Source organism: Phialemonium atrogriseum (assembly GCF_030411735.1).
Source record: "Phialemonium atrogriseum strain 8032-3 unplaced genomic scaffold QBC33scaffold_24, whole genome shotgun sequence".
Taxonomy (NCBI): Eukaryota; Fungi; Ascomycota; class Sordariomycetes; order Cephalothecales; family Cephalothecaceae; genus Phialemonium; species Phialemonium atrogriseum.
This window is the reverse complement of record NW_026848161.1, coordinates 438,489-456,177: the sequence shown is the minus strand read 5'-3', so window position 1 is coordinate 456,177 and position 17,689 is coordinate 438,489. Positions and strand designations below refer to the sequence as shown.

The window sequence follows — 17,689 nt, the reverse complement described above, 5'->3', positions numbered from 1 at the left end:
CCAAGGCAATTTCTGAAGACCAGTATTACTATCCTGTCTCCCACGGCTGCAACTATACAAACTTGGGGCAGCATACACATTTCACAGTTTGGCTGTTGGATGGGCCACTTTCCATGCCTTCATCTTCTTTCCGCTGAAATCGTCGGTTCGGTGAGACTGCCCCGGGGGTGGCACGTTGCGCGGAACGTATTCGCCGCCGGTAAGGACCGCGAGCGCGGCAGTCGCGAACTCTTCGTATGCGTATTCCTGCGGGTCATGTCCAAAGAGCCAGTCGGGGCGAGGCATTTCCAGAAGCCTTGGGTTCTTCTTGGCGGCCTCCCAGTCAGTCTTGTGCCAGGCGTCTCTCGTCTCGATGCCGATCTTCTGAGCCAGCGTGGCTCTGGCATATCTGGAGACCATGTCAGCCTTATCTTCATCGCTCGTTAGCGCAATATTTACTAACCTGATCTTTTCCGACGTTCGCAGAGCAAGAGGGATTCGGTCCTTGCCGGCAAGCTCAAGACATATTGCAACTGTCGCTGCATCTTCGATGGCTTGGCCTGCCCCTTGGCCCGATGTTGGCAGGAATGGGTGGGCTGAATCTCCAACTAACATCATCCGACCGTGTTTGGACACCCATCCTGGCAGCGGGTCCCTCCAGAGCAGCTTGTAATCGATAAGCTGGTTTTCCGGCGTCTTCTTCATCACCTTCGCGATCCTCGGATCCCAGCCTTCGACAACCTTGAGAGCGTCCTCTATCTTGCCCGGAAAGGACCACGATTCGGCGATGTCATAGGTGTCCCGGTGTGTGCAGGTCCATACAATGTCCCTGCAGCGTCTGCCAGTCCCGATAATGCAGTGGGTCTCTGGGCCAATGAATGTCTCCATCTTGTCCTTGTTTCCCTCGACCAACCAGGCCAAGTCGGGGTCTGCCAAGGCCTTCTTGCCGTCGAACCAGGCCCTGTAGACGGCATAACCGGTCGAATGCGGCGAAGCAGAACTCCCGATAATGAAGCCTCGAGCTTTCGAGTGGACGCCGTCGCATGCAAGCACACAGTCAGCTGGCCAGCGCTTCCCGTCGACGATAACACCTGCCTGTTCTCGTGTCTCGAAATATTCGGTAACCCTCTTTCCCAAGTGGACCTCTATGCCCAACTCTTTGACGTGGTTGTAGAATACAATGGCCATGTCGCCCCTGTTCGCAGCGTATCCAGACCCGGCGGAATAGCCAAGCATCGAGTGGCTAACCAGCAGTTGTCCCTTGGAGTTGTGAATGTTCTGACGAGTATAGTCGCAGAGAAAGGGTTCAAGCTGGTCGTGGACCTTGCCATCGCCCCATTTCGAGATGATCTGAGCTGCATTGCCGGTGATTCCAATTACATCGCCTTGTTCCAATTAGCCTTGTCTTCAAGTTGTCCGCCAGTGGCAGTGGCAGTGGCAGTGAGTGCTCTTACCCAAAGCTGTGATTTCGGGTGCCTGTTCAAAGACGATGACCTTGTGTCCTTTTCGGTGGCACTCGACAGCTGCAACGCAGCCCGCGTATCCCAGGCCGATGACGATGACAGTTATCCCGCTGGAATTCGGCTCCGCAACGCCATCAGCTCCAGTAACTCTCATCCTGGCGGCCGTTGTTGTCCGGTGCGTACGTGACTTGAGTTTCTGTGTGAATGTATGAGTGGTAAGGTATCGGGTATTGGTCTGCGGGTAGGAGCAAGTAAATAGGTCCTGCTGACTTAGACGCAGCTCATCATTTTCCTTCCATGGCAGTCTAATACTGAGACTAGTCCAGATGTGTCGCTCCGGAACCGAGCCGAAGGGTCGCGGGGTTCGGGGTTAGGGGCAAACTCACCCGGCTGGAGCCGGATTGGATGCCGGTGGAGCACTAAAATTACCGTTCGGCATCTAGTATTCAGAGTCTACAAACACCTTCATTCCCTTCCTGCTTTTACCTTGGCCCGCGTTGTTCTCCTATTCCTACAACCAAATTCACACTCTACAACTGTGCACGACATGGCCTTGCTACAAAATCTCCTGGAGGACATCACCTCCCAGGGTCGTATCCTCCAAGAGACTCTCGGTAACGACACCGGACACCTCTTCGAGCCAAGGCCGTGGAAGACGTACGATGAAGAGCTTCCGCCGAGACGGGCCTGGGAGGCCTCGCAGAAAATCATCGCAGACTGCGAGGAGCTGATTGCGCTCCTGACCCCAACAAAGGTCAAGCTCGTCACTGAGTGTGTCGCCAACAACAGCACAGTAGGACTCGGGGTTGCGGCGGACTTCAAGATTGCGGACAAGATAATCGAGAACGGTGGGGAGGCAACCCTGGCGCACCTCGCGCGCGCTTGCAACACGGATGAGCACAAACTCGGTTGGTCTTGCGAGCTTCTTTTGCGGGAATACTCCCAGGGACTGACGCGCGTCTCCTCTCAGGTTCCGTGATGCACATGCTCTGCCACCGTCATATATTCGTCGAGGTTGCTCCCGATGTGTTCCGCAACAACCGACACAGCTACGAGCTTCGGTCCAGTACTGGAGCAGCGGAGATGATGTTGGTCGAGTATGGGACTTCCGTCGCCGCTCAAACATTTGCTATGGCTAACAGGTGTAGGACCGAGGAGGGTTACAAGTCCGGTCTCGGCTGGTTGCCCACGATGAAATCCCCCGAGAGAATGCACGAGATCGATCCCGCCAAGGGAGCGTTTGCACAGGCATTTGGTGTCGACATGGGCGTACTACCGTGGCTTGGTACGCCAGAGGGTGCCGACCTGGGGCGCAAATTCTCCATTGGTGTTCCTTGGCTGTCGAGCATCACGGTCGTGGCCACGCGGACGGATCTGCCCTGGGACGCATACGGGACGACTGTGTGTGATGTTGGCTGCGGTCCCGGTAGTGTGATGTTGGAAGTCAAGAAAACACACCCGCACTTGAAGATTATCTGCCAGGATCTCGAGCCTATGATTCCGGTCATCAAGGAGGTAAAGAAAGCTCGACAGATACCGCCATATCGGCACCCAAGCTAATAACTGTCCCAGACTTTTAATGGATACGAGAAGAGCATAGAAAGCGGTGAAATAGACATACAAGTCCACGACTACTTCACCCCCCAGGAGACAGTGGCAGATGTCTATTGGCTTCGAGGCGTTGTGTACGGCACACATTCATTTGCAAAGCGTGTATAACAGTGGCTAATATGCTGCACAGGAGAGATTACGAAGACGACATCGCGGTCAAGATCCTGGCGCAGCTCATACCTGCGCTACGAAAAAACCCCAAGGCAAAAGTCCTCGTCAACGAGCTCATCGTTCCAACCCTCATAACATCATCTGCCTCGACAGACGCTCCAGCCTCGCGACGTCTTCCTGCCGCACAGTCGGGATACCCAACCACCTGCCACATGATGTCGTTGAGCACAATGGCACTCATGGGCGGCAAGGAGAGGACATTTGGGGATATTGTCAAGATCGGGTTACGTGCGGGTCTGAAGTTTTCGAGATTCCATCAGTTTAGGATGTTTACGGGCACGGTCGAGTTTGAGCTGGCACCAGATAGCCAGAGACCCTCCAGGCTCTAATTAGTCTAGGAGTCCTGTATCCAGCCGCATCTTTCTGTCTGGGATCAGGAATCTTCCGCGGTCGCAGTTAGTGGCAATATCTCGAGACCTATCTAGTGAACGACACGCTCGACTGGGTCTGTCATGTAGCCAGAAACATCCTCTCAGCAAATTGTACTTGACAGTGAAATTCACATCTCCGCTGTCCGTTATCTCGATCCCAAAGTGCCGTTTCCGGCATCCAAGCCGAAGGCCGGGACTCTTGGCAGGGGCCAAGCTAACACTGTGCATCCTTACGGATACGTGTACCGAACCTGGTGGGGTGAGGAGTCTTCACATATGTAGCTAAGACTGTCGTCTTCCATCTCATAGCTCATACTAGAAATATACTCCTACTCGCCTCTGATCTTACTAAGAGGACCTCTATTCGGAATATCATGTCTCACCTCCTCGGCATTGCACATGATGCGGTCGGATGGACTCTGCCCCACGCCACACTCTGTGTTTTTGCTTTGTTTCTCATCAGGGTTGTTGCAAGAAGATGGTGGTCCCCGTTGCGGCAAGTTCCTGGGCCGTGGCTTGCAGCTTATACCAGATTATGGAAACTCTATCACACCTCCCGTGACAATATGGAACTGGTCAACATTGACCTGCATAGACGATACGGTAGTTTTCCTGACGCAGGTTGATTACTTGCCGAATGATGAATCTAATGGAAGACAGGTCCTATTGTTCGCATCGCTCCGCATGAGGTTAGCATCGACGATCCCGAGGACAGCCTCAGAGTCATATACGGCCATGGAACGCGCTTCACAAAGGTTCGTGTGACTCCTTCTTTTCCGCCCTGCATATTGACGGTTAGCAAGTCACGATGGTATGAAGCTTCCGATCCGCCGGGGGGGCACTCTTTGTTCACGGACCCCGATATCAAGCGGCATGCGCATGAGCGCAGAATGGTGGCAAGCGGCTTCTCGATGAGTGCTTTGCTAGAGATGGAAGACTTTGTAAGCGAATGCGTCAAGGTCTTCGAGACCCGAATGAATGAATTTGCGGAGAGTGGCCAAGCTCTCGACATGGCGCACTGGCTGCAATGTTATGCTTTCGATGTCATTGGGGAGATAACAGTAAGTGATTATTGGGACGACTCTGATATTGACGGCCTCGCTCACGGTGCCCAGTTTGCAAAGCGTTTCGGATTCATGGACAGGGGCGAAGATGTCGGCAATACAATACAGACGCTCGAGGGGTTCCTGTCGTATTCGGCAAAAATGGGTGTACTGCCGGAACTCCATGCGCCTTATAGTAGACTCAAGTCACTATTGTTTCCGGGATCGGCTCCCCTGGAGACCGTTGGCGAGGTACGTCTAAATGCTCAATTTTTTGACGCTGGATGACTGAAATGACTCCGTCTATTAATTAGTTCGCTGTGAAAGCCGTCGAAGACAGAAAGCGGGCAGGAGCTGAACATCGCGATCTTGTGTCCCGGTTTCTCCAGACACATGAAGAGAAACCGGGCGAATTTCCAATGAGCGAAGTTTACAAGATGTGCACTGTCATGATGTAAGCACCCCCCCCCCGGGGAGATTTTTCCCTCGGTCTTTGGCGGTGCCCAGTCTTATCCCAACAGAGGTGCAGGGTCGGACACCACGGCTATAGCACTCCGCGCGGTCGTCTACTTTCTCTGCAAGAACCCGGAAAAGCTCAGCAAGCTACGGTCCGAGCTGGACGTCGCCGAGAGTGACGGCAGGCTTTCCGAGCCGATCACTTACGCAGAAGCTATGAGCCTGCCATATCTCCAAGCGGTACTGAAGGAAGCTATGAGGCTCCATCCTTCAACAGGCTTCACCATGGCCCGTGTAGTGCCGAAGGGTGGAACCGTCCTATTAGGCCACAGTCTACCAGAAGGGGTGAGTGCTTGTGCTCATGTCTTTGTGCAACGCCACTCAGAGCTAATGAAGTTGCACCAAGACGACGGTGGGAATAAACTCCTGGGTCGCACACCGGAATGAGGATGTTTTCGGTCCCGATGTGGAGTCCTTCATTCCAGAGAGATGGCTTAGGTCGGAAGAAGTCGTCAAGCGGATGGATCGCTATTTTCTCGAGGCAGGTTTCCCCTATTCTAGCTCAAGTAAGCTCCCGATGCTAACACAGCGGCCGCAAAGTTTGGATCTGGCTCGCGGACATGCTTAGGAAAGAATATCAGTGTGATGGAGATGTCTAAGCTCATTCCTCAGTTGATACGGCATTTCCACATCCAGCTAGTGCACCCAGATCGGCCTTGGAAAACAACAAACTGGTGGTTGGTCAAGCAGGCAGACATGGACTGCTATGTTAGCCAGAGAAGAAAGGCTTGAGACAGGGGTGTATCTATATCTAATTACTTATGATTGCACGGAGCATACGTCTCATATAGGATTTAAACCAGAATCAAGCCTTCTAACATGCCAAGCATTGGATACTTCCGTGGCAGCATCTAAAATTCGTTGTCTCAGTGGTGACTAACCCTAACCCGCCAATAACATGAACATGTCTCCGCGGGCATGTGCCATTTGCTCCACGGACAGGGAGTATGGACGTCGCAGGTGGTAGCAGCCCGCCAAAGATTCTGCCCGTTGGCTCCAGTGGCAACCCCCTTTTCCCCGCCAAGTGCCAGCAAAGGCGCGCCGGAAAGCCTACTGTGAATCCCTTCACAACGACACGCGTCAGAACTACTGGTAATCCGCTAGGTATATTTTATATCGCTCTACCCGATCCCGTAGTGATGGTACTTTGCTGCAAAGTATGGCATTTTTGGAACAGAAGGTTGGGCAACTCTCAGAATACTTGGCAGGCTGCTGGCCACCGGCAACACATTGACCGCCTACCCGTGGAGCAAATGGCACATGCAACTGACGCATTCCCTTTACTCCAAGGTTCCTTACCTCACCTTACCTAACAACCACGATGATCTTCGAGCCACTAGCGTAAGGCATAAGCTTGGATGTGTCATGGAGCCGGATGCCGTAGCCGCGGTGGGGTAGGTTGGGGTAAGTAGAAATCTCTGGCTGACGGGAAACGGCACCCGATTGAGCTACGGATGTCGGGGACGAACCTCACCCCGTCACCCCACCTACCCCACCGCCGGCTACATACCCGGTGGGGGGTTTCCACAGCTCTAGTCCAGCATCATGACAACCCCGGGGCAGTGCCCCCGACACGGCCGCCCTAATAGGCAAAGAGCCGAAGGATACAACAGGTAAAGTACAAGTAAGTATGTATTGTGCATGTACTGTACCTTTTCTTATACAAAAGAATTAACCAATATTTGGCATGCTTGACAGATCGCCAGCTGGTCGCCATTTTTACCGTTAATTACAGAGCGTCTATCAGGCACAATGCCGATTGACAAATCCTGGCACGGCTATGCCAAAGGGGAAGTGCCTGATCTCGGGTTCGACTGGGTATGGCAAGATGCAACACCTCCGGATGAGCCCAACAGGTATCCTCCGCAAGTCTACATCCCATTGGGTTACGAGAAGAAGGTCCTCCCTCGAGGTTGGCAACGCACACCGGAAAACAAACCACTGGACCTCGATATCGTCTTTGAGAAGGACGTCGAAATAGTCCTCAGAGATGGCGTCAAGGTGAGTTCTTTCCCCGTCTAAGCGGATCAACCCTTGGACTCAAACCATCCTTCAGATCTACACGGATATCTACCGTCCAGCCGACACCGGCGGCAAGAAGATTCCCGTCATTGTTGCCTATTCCCCATATGGCAAAGGAGGTTCCGGCGCGAACCTGATGGACGTGGTCCCCTACCGTGTAGGGGTCCCGAAAAGTCGTCAAAGCGGGCTGGAAAAGTTTGAAGGCCCGGATCCCAATGAGTGGTGTGGGCGTGGCTATGCGATCCTGGACCCCAATGCTCGTGGATCCTTTGATAGCGAGGGAGACCTCTATTTCTTTGGACCCAAGGACGGCGAGGACTGCTACGACATCATTGAATGTGTAGCCCGCTACGATTGGTGCAACGGCGCTGTGGGCATGGCAGGCAATTCTTGGCTGGGCATATCCCAGTACTGGGCCGCAATGCAACAGCCTCCGCACCTGAAGGCCATTGCCCCTTGGGAAGGCTACAGCGATCTCTATCGAGACATGATACGCCGAGGAGGGATCCTGTGGGCCCCGTTTCTGAAATGGGTTCTCCTTGGTGTTCCTGGCCGAGGTCGACAGGAAGACGTCACGGAAATGGCTGCCCAGCACGAGTTTTTCGACAAGTACTGGGAGAACAAGCGGGTCGACTTCAGCAAGATCAAGGTGCCGTCGTACATCCTTGGGTCCTACTCTTCCATGTTGCACACGGTAGGCGCCGTCCGCGCGTGGAAAGATACGAACACAGACAAGAAATGGCTGCGCTTCCACCCGCATCAAGAGTGGTACGAGGACTACCACTATCGCTCGGTTGACGACCTGGACAGATTTTTCACGAGGTATCTAAAGGGAGAGGACAACGGCTGGGAAACGACGCCCAAGGTCCGGGTCTCGCTGTACCGGTTTGGAGATAGGGTATGTGTCCCGATCAACCCCCCGATATCGAATCAGCGGCTGACTTCTCTCCCCCAGTACCCTCTCTATGACCAAGCCGAGACTGACTATCCCATCCCGAGGACCCAATACGAGAAGCTGTATCTCACGGCGAATCAGACACTTCAGGACAAGGAATCCAGCGAGACGGCAATCCACTCGTACGACTCGGCCGCAAGCGATATGGCAACTTATGACTACGTCTTCCAGGAGAGGACAATGCTTGCGGGCTTTTCAAAGCTTCGCATCTTTGTCTCGTGCAAGGAGCACAATGACATGGACATATATGTCATGCTGCGCAAATTGTCCGTGGACGGTGAACCAATGGAGCAGTCGAACGTCCCCCTCCACGAGCTGCCGTCAGACGTGAGGTCTGTGAAGGAGGTCGAGAACGTCAACCCTGTCAAATACCTGGGTCCCACGGGCATCCTGCGAGCTTCGCACCGCGAGATTGACCCCAGCCGGTCGACCGAGCACTGGCCTTTCCATCCGCATACGTCGACTGATTATGTTGAGCCCGGCAAGGTGGTAGAAATGAACATCGGTATCTGGCCGATGGGCGTGGTGTACGAGAAGGGAGAGGGATTGCGGCTACAGATCTCGGGGAAGACGATGGTTCTCCCTGAATGGGACAACCCGATGGTCAAGCACCAGGAGCCGCTCTTCAACAAAGGACGTCACAATATCCATGTGGGAGGTGAATATTCGGGAAGTTACCTGTTGATACCGAAAGTGTAAGCGGTGCAACATCATAAATAGCAATCGCAAAACCGTTGCCGTCGTACCAGTGCAGCGTATTATTTGAAGCCCAAGTCCAGCAGAGCCCAGAATATGAAGGTCAAACCAATCGAAACCTAGTAGTAGAAGGTCCCGTTAACAGGAAGTCCGTCCCAGGCAGATTTATTCTAGGTAAGCAAGCCCATTCCAACCAGGTCCAGCAATAGAATTGGAGGGCAGCCCATCGATTCCCATTTTTTTGTGGCAGCAGCCAGACCCTACGTGTGAGCGAACATCCCCTGGAATTGTGATAGTCTCTTCTGTAATGTAGGGGGTTCACGTGCACCATCCCCATCCCCTCTTGCCGAGTTATTCCCCCGCACAGTCTTTGTATCTCCACCAGTTGACCCACTCAACCACCAATGTAGCTAGACCTACTTTTAGCAGTAAAATGAGAGGAGAGCTGCTGGGGCGGGAATCCGGGGTGCCCAACAACCCCGCGGGGATTCTTACTTTCCTTTCTTTTGCACTACGCTTCAATATTATAGCCCAAATGAGGATCCGTTGCCCACAACCACTCTCGATACTTTGAAAGGTCAATGTTCGAATATTTTCGCCCTCCCATCTGGGTTGCTTCCGCAAGCCCCTGATAACCCCTGATAACACGTTAGTGTCAGAACATATACCATGTCACGCTGGGGGCGCAGACCGGCGTCATTCCCTGCCATTGAGATTCGACCTCGTCCCACGCTTCGTGCTGAAGACAGCCGGGGGGTTCCACCATCACCGAACCACTCGGCGATACCATCGGGGGCCGAGAACGCAGCCGAGAACGTCCATCTTTTGACTGCTGCGGGTTCACAATCAATCTCGACAATAGCAAAGCCACGCAGACATCAATGTTCCGTGTGTAGTTCGGCGTTCGCTCGTGCTGAACACCTTGCTCGCCACGAGAGATCCCGTTAGATTTGGTCCCGCCTCCACTGCAGCGCTTTTTAACATACTAACCACGTCGTCTGTCAGATCGGAACGAGAGGCCTTTCGCCTGCAGACTATGTGATGCCCGTTTTACTCGGAAGGATCTCATCAAGAGACATGTACAACGGCATCATGGTGATCTGCCTGACGCTTCAGCATCCTCACGGCCCGCGGCAGAAGGAGGAGCTAACTCACCAGAAGGATCCGAGATAGTTGTGAGCGCCACGTCGCCTAGCAATGTCTCAAGCCCCTCAACCACGGCCGGAAACCCTCCTCATCAGATTGCCAACACTTCAGCTCAATACCATGGGAATGTGAGTTCACAGCGGCAGGATTCAAGCGAGCCCATGGGGAGGATTGATGAGGCCCCTGCCATGTTCGACTTGGAGACATTCGTGACGATGGAATTTGGTGGAATCGGCGGCCTTTCGCAAGTCTTTTCCACAGAGTTGAATTCCAGAGACCATGCGAGGCCACAACAAGAGAGCAATACATTGGACCGCCATTCCCTGCCTTTTTGCTCCTCTGCATTGACACCAGCAAGAGCGCCAAGAGCACGTTATTTATCTTTTGCACAACCCCAGGCGTCTTCCTGGAGAGGCTCTTTCGAAATATCCGCACCAAAGCGCGCTGATCTCATCAGAGAAATGGACGAAGTCTTCCACCCGGTGAGTTGTCCAGGCAGGTCTTGTAGATGCTCTGGGCTTCAGACACTGACGTAGTTTTGCAGGATCGTCTGGAGTCAAGTTTCCACATACCGTCATGCATGGTACTTGAAGGATGCATCACGGTCTTTTTCAATTCTTTCCTCTGCCACATGCCGTGCATTCACATCCCAACATGGCGAGCAGAGGATGCGCATCCCTCCCTGCTCCTAGGTATGATAGCCATTGGACTCGTCTATCGATCTAGACGAGAGCTAGCCAACATCATCTATCGAGCGGCAAGGCTGTCTATCATTCGCTATGTAATATTTCCCAGACCTCCTGCCATATTTTGCATACTGAGGCTCATTTTCCGGCAGATGGAGTCATCCACAAGCACATCGAAGGATTCGCCGGTCTGGATAATGCAGACATTATTCTTGATAATGGCTTACGGGACCTGGAGCGGTGACCTGGCCCTCGTTCAGGACGCTTTAGCTCTCCAATCCCGTCTTGCCCACGTTTGTCACCCACCCGTGGTGTCTCTACACATCTAATCTCGTCCTAGATTGCGCGTTCTCTCATTGGACCTACCGCTGATGAGACGGTCAAACTGGCACATCTAGAATTATCCTGGGAAGAATGGGTTAGGCTGGAAACTCTAACAAGGTAAGATACTTCTCCCATCTAGTTCAAGCGAATCAGGTTCCATGCGCGTCCATATTCATCCAGCTAACTTGACAGGACGATATTCGTGGTGTATTCGTACTTCAGCATTCTCAACTTGTCCTTCAACATTCCGCCGGCGCTGCTCAACTCCGAAATGGACCTCTTTCTTCCCTGTGCCGAGAGGGAGTGGACAGCAGCTACGCCAGAGACTTGGACTGAGTATCATAAGCTTTGCCAAAGAAGACCTGAAGCTGCCTTCCCCAGAGTCCTTCGGAGTCTCCTTTCTCCAGCAGAGCCTTCGGCGATTCCTTGCAGTACGAGCGGAGGTTACATCGTGCTCCACGCCATCCTCCAGCAAGTATGGCACATCCGCCAAGCGTCTCCGGGCGGACCTGCGGAGCTCGCCACAGTCGAGATCGCCTTGAAGAAATGGCAGGCCATGTCCACGGCGCATCCCGAATCCTCGTTCTCATCACGGAGCCCATACGACCCGCTGGTCTTTAATTCAAACTCCCTCCTGCGGTTAGCTTACATACGGCTCGCCGTGGATTTCTCCCGGATCAGGGCGGTCTTGATGAGTCAAAACACCAACGCGATCTCGCACGCAATGACATCCCAGCCGACGAACGTTCATAGATCTGCCATGAGTACGAAAGCAGCTGTGCATGCAATTGATGCACTGAGAATCCCTTTAAAGATGGGGTTGCACCCGCCTACCAAGAGTGGTACCTTTCCCTGGAGTCTGCAGCACCATCTATTCTCTCTGGAATGCTGTTAGTGTCATTCCCATTTCCCGTCTGTTTACACATGGTCTAATATCATGCTATGCAGGTTTGTTCTTAAGTAAATGGCTAAACGTCTTGAGTGCATCAAGCGACGCGACCTGGACAGAGGACGAACAGTCTTTGATTGCACTCATACAAGAGACGGTGGAGGAAGTCGGCTTGGATCCGATGAGGTTATCGAAGCCACCAAGCGCCCAGATCATGTACGCCTGGACGGCGATGTACGGTTCGCAAGACCCCTGGGGAGTCATTTCAACTATCAACTCCTCGGTTATTTCCTTCGCGGACAGCATTGCCTCTCACTCCTGAGGGGATGTCTGCATATGCAGACGGTACTTAGTGGTTTTCGCATTACTACAGTAGGTACAAAAGGAACAACCGCCTATTTGCCCATCAGATCTTCCACCGGGGTGTATAGCCGCATCACGCCGGTAAGAGCCGACCTGTGGAATTCGGCGTCATTCTTGAGCTTCTCGAAGAATTCTCGGTCTTCCGCGCAGATGTTGTCCGGGTCTTGCTGCACCATGGCCTTGAACTTCTGCGATCCCGGATTGCTGACCGTGGCAAAAATCTCACGCCGCACATCGCACGCCTTTTGCAGGAACTCCTCGGGAGCCTCACCTCGGATGACCAAGATCAAAGCGTCAGAAATGCAGCCGGCGTCTGTCATGCCGGTGGTCAAGCCGAATCCGCCGATGGGATTGTTCAGATGTGCCGCGTCCCCAGCGAGCACCACCCTGCCGACCTTGTACTGCTGCACTTGTCGCTGATGGACCCGGTATTGGGAGCATTGGACAATTTCGTATGGATCCGGTCCGGGCAGGATTCGCTTGAGGCGGTCTGGCGCTATATCCTTCATGACTTGCTCGTCCGTCAGGCCCACCTCGACCCCGAAAGCCACCCGCCAGGGGTCAGTCAGGGGTCCGCTTCTCCCGGCGACTGCCCACTCCTTTCCCCCGATCAGGAAGTTGGCAGCACCCCAGCCGTATTTTGGAAAGGGGAAATGGACGTTCATGGCCACGAAACTCTCGTTCCAGGTGAAGCCTTCAAGCGACTGGTCGATAAACTTTCGGGTGGCGGACTTCCCTCCGTCTGCACCGATCACCCAGTCCGCCTTGATCTCAAACGGCTCTCCGCCAGACCTCGACACTTGGGCGGTGACTTGGGAAGCATCCTGAGTTAGACCGACCAGGGCATGGTCAAAGAGGACCTCCGTGCTTGGGAATCTCCCGCAATATTCCGTCAGCACCTCCGCCAGCAGGTGCTGCCCGCACTGGAGGGTGTAGGGCTTGACGAGGCGAGGATCTGCATGGTCTTCGAGAAGAGACCAGTGCATGTCCGCAAGCAGCTCGCCACCCAGCGTTCGCCACTGCCAGATGGCATGCTCGTCCGCGAAGCTGATTTTCTGCACCTCTTCGAGGACGCCGAGCTTTTTCAGATCTGCTAGGACTGGTGCACTTGAGGCAGTCAGTTTTCGAACCGTCTGGCTTTCTTCGCTGCAGAATGGGGCTTTCTCACGTGTAGGTCAAGGCCTTTGGGATGGGAGGGATGAATTTGTCCTTTTGCGAACTTCAGCATCAATCATCAGGGTGGCGACTTGGCTCTTGGCGGACTTACGCTCTCTACAACAGTCGTCTTGATGCCGGCGTGCGAGAGCTTGGAGGCACACATCATTCCCACCGGTCCAGCGCCAATAATGAGGACGTGAGCCCTTGTCTAGTCATCACGATTAGCGCTGCCGGGATGACGGATAGGAACGCGAGCAATGCAAGCTTGTATAAGCCCGTACCTCTGGTTTGCTTGCCATGATGTTGTAAATACACAAAAGTGCGCTTCTTCAGTCACTATCATCCTAGACCAGTCGTAGCTGTCAAGCCCCCTTTCTGACATATTATAGTAACTAGAGTCTGCTGACGCCGAATAACCCCGACGAGCCTAGTGGCCCCTCTGTGGGGTATGTAGTCTGCTCCGAAAGCCGCCTCCGGATATACTTCCGGCCACGCTGAAATGCCCACTTCGGTCTCCAGCCGTCTACCCCACCATTGCCCCCACAGAGACCGGGGGCAATGCTCGTCAGCCTTCAGGGTTAAGGAAGCCAAGCGGCCTAGGCTGTCCAAACGAATCACAGGGATTGAATCGCCAGGATCCCGCATGGCGCGGCTCAAATAAGAATCTGATGATATAAGGGACAAAGAAGGGCAGTGGTGGGAAAGGCATGTTTTGCCCATCGAAGATGAATGTTCTGTCTGAACAGCCGACGAATAATGGGACGTGTCTAGATAGGAGCCAAGCGTCAATATTTGTTCGATCGTTGCGTGTAAATGGAAAGGTTGCACTTCCTACCTGTATTTGTCGCCGGCACTCGCAAATTTCTTTCCTGCCTCTTTGGAAATCCTCTTTAGCCCCGTTACATCATAATCCTTCAACTCGAGCAGGCTGGGAATCTCGTTATGTAGATGCTTTTCCACAATCTTTCCAAAGCCTTCCAACATAGCCTTGAGCGTCTGCCCATCGTAATCACCCGCGGCGGTCTTGAAGACGTACTTGCGAAACCGCTCTAAACCGTCGTGGAAGTCCTTGTGTTCCTGCATGTTTTGATCCATGATCCCATCAATCTTAGTGAGTCGTTCGATCTCCCCAAACATGTATGTCTCTTCAACGTCGTGGTGTTGTTGCAGTATCTCGAACAAGCATTGGTTGAAAAGAAGGAAGTCGTGGGCTTCTGTTGTGCCAGGCTGCACACCGAGACACTGGTTGAAGGAAGCGTTCATGCCGCGGAGAATCACATTGTGTGAGAGGGCCATCTGTTGCGCCATGGCAACAGCTGGGTGGTCAGGAGGAATGTCCTTTCGGGATAAAATCCCCGTCTCCTTGATTAGGGCAAATGGTTGATCTGCCCACCGCTTCGCCATTGTGTGGACTGAGGCTAAGAGAAGGAGGCGGGAGTTGGACAATGAAACAGAACAGTACGATGAACCATAAACACACGATCTTCGTGTCTTTGATCAAGTAACCGCGAAAGGGGCCGTTTTATACCGTGCTACTTACATTGAGGAGGGCCAATCTCCTCCTACCGGGCCCCGACTTCGCCGATATCCGACGGTCAAATTCGAGTACCGAGCTGCGAGTAAGCATACGGTAACCACCTCCATTGTCGGTCCGCGCGTCACCCGAGCACCGTTGACTTGTGTGTCTTGCTGATTGCTTCGTCTCTCGAGCTCCCTCGCGTTGTGGTCTTTGACGGGTGCTAATAAGTGCTAGTCCTGTTCGATGGGTTTGAGCCCAGCCACTCAGTCGCGGACCGAACCCCGAAATCGCCTCAACCCCCGACTCGGATTTGATCCGGCGAAGCGGGATATTAAACAAAATGCCTTACGATCACTAGCGTCACTGGCTTCCTTGGGCTGCGGGCATGGCAAGTACGCAGTGGCTGTCCGTTGGTTTACATCGCGTACGCGACGATCCCGCTCCACGGGTTCCGCATCGCCGAGGTATGTCGGACGTGGAGAATATGAAAAGCCGGTTAACAGAGACGCTGTCAATGCTCGCGCTTAGAGAAGATGCGGGAGCCCGTGTGACTTTGGCGGGAACTAGAAAAGATTGCATGCCGTGAGACGCATAATAGGAGAAATTAGTTACGATGTTTGCCGCTGCCCAGCTGCCCGCCAGCCAGTAGTTATATGCCCAAGGTTGCCGGAGCTATCTGGAGAGGTCATCCTATTTCATGCCTCCTTTAGGCGCGCCGTGAGAGTTCTAGAATGGTGATGGTTATGTAGATGCATCCAGAGGAAAGAGGCAAATACTTATACCAACAACAGCCATCTGAGTTGGGATAGAGCAAGTAATAAAAGTACCGGCAGAGGCCTAAATTAATTCCCCACCGTCCGCCAGTGCAATTACTGCACTATGAAACTAATATTACCCATACAAGCATTTATTCATCATAGCCTTGGAGCTCCCATGTTTGCCGTCCTCCTTATGACTATTCCCGCCGCAGCTATTCTTTCTCTTTTGGCCAGTCGCCTCCTTCGGCTTTGTCATAGGCAGGTAGCTCGTCTAGAGGTGGCTCATACAGAGGTAGGCCGCTCAGAGGTAGCAAGGTTATATCCACTTCGTTCGATAGCGTCGTCGACTCGCCCGCCGTCGTAACCGTTAGCTCCCACCTCAGCCGATGATTATGCTTGATGTTGTAGGTCTCGAAGCTGGGATACAGCTGGCCCTTGTATCTAGAGAACGGTCCCTGGCCGCGGGGAGTTGCCGAGGTGATGCTGAGTTGCAGCAGCGCGCCAACGTCGAGGGGCTCCGACTTTTCACCTGAGGGCAAGACGATGGGTGCCCCGAGCTGTGCAATGGCGGATTTCAGATCGAATCCAACCTTGCGCGTCTCGCTCGAAGTGTGCGGCGCAAGCGTCCCGCGACATATCAGTTTCGTCGAGGCCCTGATCTCGAAGTTCATTGCCGTCAGAGTGACAGTCTGCGAGTTATCGCGGATCGCTTCCGTCGTTTGGGTCCGGTCTGGTATGACGAGGACTCGAAAGGGGACGAGGTGGGGATTCCCGAGTTGCAGAATGCCGGGACATTCTACCTGGAGGGAGAATGCAAACTGAGGGACCTTGGATGATCCAAAGAACTTCTGGGTCCGCTGTTGGAATGATAGGCTCGCAGCTTCCATTCCGGGAACAAGGTGATAGGTGCTGATGCGGCATAGGAACGAGCGTCGGCTAAGGTCGAAGTCGGTTATCATGTCTGGCGTATATGCTGGTATTACATTGACAGGAAGGGTGGCCTTGTCTGTGGACCCGGCAGTCCCCTCGGCATTCAGTTCCGCTTCGAGGAAGTACTCGACGAAGCAGTGGTAGGTCGTCGTTATCATCCATACACCCGAAGCATGGAAGACGGGAGGCAACGAATGGGTCGCAACGTCATGTGGGCCAAGCGGCAGGTAGCTAGCCTTCTGTTGGTTTCCTGTAGCCACTGTAGAAGGGTCGAGCGCCGTGGGAACCGTGATGGCGAATGGCCACTCCTTCATAGCCCCGTCAGGAGGAATGTGGATGGGACCATAAAACAGCTGCTGCCGATTTTGGCCTGGGTCGAAGAAGTTAAACCGGCCTCGATAGACGCTGGTTCCAGCCTGCCCCCTGCTGACCGTCATCTTGGACTTGGATCTGCCATGGAACTGGATGTTGAGCGACGCCTGGCTAGAGACGATGGGAGCACTCCGAACGACGCGGCCCGTGATTGTGTCCCCGGGTCGGTATGTACTTTCCCCTCCGTCGAGCAGGATTTCAAGCAACGGAGTTGCCTTGGCGACGGTTCGTGGCATCTTCAATCGCGAACCCTCAGGTGAAAGTCGATTATTATTTGTTGCTGTAGTATGTCAAATGGAAGAGTGAATTGCTCTGAGAAGGATTGTCCATGAGAGGAGCTGCTTTCAGGTGGCGCGCGATGGAGGTTGGAATTTATATTTTGCTGGGAATCGCCGCCCAGCCGCGAGGCAGAACGTCAGGAAATACGACGCATACGAGACGTTTCTTCAGTCGTCGCGAGGGTTGACTGGACGGGTTGACTGGACTATGGAGGGTAGGCTAGTCTATTTCTAGAAATGAGCAGCGCTCCTGCATAGACTAACCGCTGCTAGCCATACTAGCCGACAGTTGCACCGCCTGTTGCTGCGGCTGTGCCCAAAAAAAAAAAAAAAAGCCCCATTTGATTCGTTCCAAAAGAGCTGATGTCGTTCGCGAAATACGACGAAGAGCCGTTACAGATGAGTTTTCGAGATAGCCTCTGGCCTCCTCGAGTACCAT

The 17,689-nt window shown here is 53.5% G+C and overlaps 8 protein-coding genes across 8 annotated transcripts; 4 read left to right on the top strand and 4 right to left on the bottom strand.

The window, feature by feature from the left end:
- Positions 1 to 81: 81 nt before the first annotated feature.
- Positions 82 to 1,596, bottom strand: QBC33DRAFT_561906 (FAD/NAD(P)-binding domain-containing protein; the record flags this gene model as incomplete). Its single annotated transcript, XM_060430169.1, has 3 exons — positions 82 to 388; positions 443 to 1,364; positions 1,434 to 1,596. 3 exons carry the CDS (start codon positions 1,594 to 1,596, stop codon positions 82 to 84), a joined length of 1,392 nt encoding a protein of 463 aa, XP_060280728.1.
- A 48-nt stretch (positions 1,597 to 1,644) lies between these two features.
- Positions 1,645 to 3,690, top strand: QBC33DRAFT_201278 (S-adenosyl-L-methionine-dependent methyltransferase). The gene is made up of 5 exons (XM_060422587.1): positions 1,645 to 2,350; positions 2,413 to 2,539; positions 2,591 to 2,957; positions 3,015 to 3,127; positions 3,184 to 3,690. The coding sequence occupies exons 1-5, from the start codon at positions 1,990 to 1,992 to the stop codon at positions 3,551 to 3,553; spliced, it is 1,338 nt and encodes a 445-aa protein (XP_060280727.1). The 5' UTR covers positions 1,645 to 1,989; the 3' UTR covers positions 3,554 to 3,690.
- Positions 3,691 to 3,969: 279 nt separating this feature from the next.
- Positions 3,970 to 5,894, top strand: QBC33DRAFT_595338 (cytochrome P450; the record flags this gene model as incomplete). Its single annotated transcript, XM_060431818.1, has 8 exons — positions 3,970 to 4,198; positions 4,256 to 4,350; positions 4,399 to 4,656; positions 4,711 to 4,890; positions 4,953 to 5,092; positions 5,160 to 5,439; positions 5,501 to 5,602; positions 5,695 to 5,894. The coding sequence occupies 8 exons, from the start codon at positions 3,970 to 3,972 to the stop codon at positions 5,884 to 5,886; spliced, it is 1,476 nt and encodes a 491-aa protein (XP_060280726.1). The 3' UTR covers positions 5,887 to 5,894.
- Positions 5,895 to 6,723: 829 nt separating this feature from the next.
- QBC33DRAFT_497683 (alpha/beta-hydrolase) lies at positions 6,724 to 8,830 on the top strand (the record flags this gene model as incomplete). The annotated part of the gene is made up of 4 exons (XM_060425596.1): positions 6,724 to 6,778; positions 6,853 to 7,155; positions 7,211 to 8,074; positions 8,132 to 8,830. The coding sequence occupies exons 2-4, from the start codon at positions 6,907 to 6,909 to the stop codon at positions 8,828 to 8,830; spliced, it is 1,812 nt and encodes a 603-aa protein (XP_060280725.1). The 5' UTR covers positions 6,724 to 6,778; positions 6,853 to 6,906.
- Positions 8,831 to 9,307: 477 nt separating this feature from the next.
- On the top strand, positions 9,308 to 12,326 carry QBC33DRAFT_497682 (uncharacterized protein). The gene is made up of 7 exons (XM_060425595.1): positions 9,308 to 9,770; positions 9,833 to 10,455; positions 10,518 to 10,754; positions 10,812 to 10,952; positions 11,000 to 11,100; positions 11,176 to 11,873; positions 11,932 to 12,326. Exons 1-7 carry the CDS (start codon positions 9,497 to 9,499, stop codon positions 12,192 to 12,194), a joined length of 2,337 nt encoding a protein of 778 aa, XP_060280724.1. The 5' UTR covers positions 9,308 to 9,496; the 3' UTR covers positions 12,195 to 12,326.
- QBC33DRAFT_622159 (FAD/NAD(P)-binding domain-containing protein) lies at positions 12,268 to 13,692 on the bottom strand (the record flags this gene model as incomplete). Its single annotated transcript, XM_060432826.1, has 4 exons — positions 12,268 to 13,342; positions 13,404 to 13,444; positions 13,503 to 13,601; positions 13,675 to 13,692. The coding sequence occupies 4 exons, from the start codon at positions 13,690 to 13,692 to the stop codon at positions 12,268 to 12,270; spliced, it is 1,233 nt and encodes a 410-aa protein (XP_060280723.1).
- A 67-nt stretch (positions 13,693 to 13,759) lies between these two features.
- QBC33DRAFT_201261 (uncharacterized protein) lies at positions 13,760 to 14,862 on the bottom strand. Its single transcript, XM_060422586.1, has 2 exons — positions 14,229 to 14,862; positions 13,760 to 14,160 (listed from the first exon to the last, which is right to left on the bottom strand). Exons 1-2 carry the CDS (start codon positions 14,795 to 14,797, stop codon positions 13,959 to 13,961), a joined length of 771 nt encoding a protein of 256 aa, XP_060280722.1. The 5' UTR covers positions 14,798 to 14,862; the 3' UTR covers positions 13,760 to 13,958.
- A 669-nt stretch (positions 14,863 to 15,531) lies between these two features.
- QBC33DRAFT_547439 (uncharacterized protein) lies at positions 15,532 to 17,452 on the bottom strand. Its single transcript, XM_060428733.1, has one exon. The coding sequence runs from the start codon at positions 17,206 to 17,208 to the stop codon at positions 15,883 to 15,885; it is 1,326 nt and encodes a 441-aa protein (XP_060280721.1). The 5' UTR covers positions 17,209 to 17,452; the 3' UTR covers positions 15,532 to 15,882.
- Between the last annotated feature and the right edge of the window lie 237 nt (positions 17,453 to 17,689).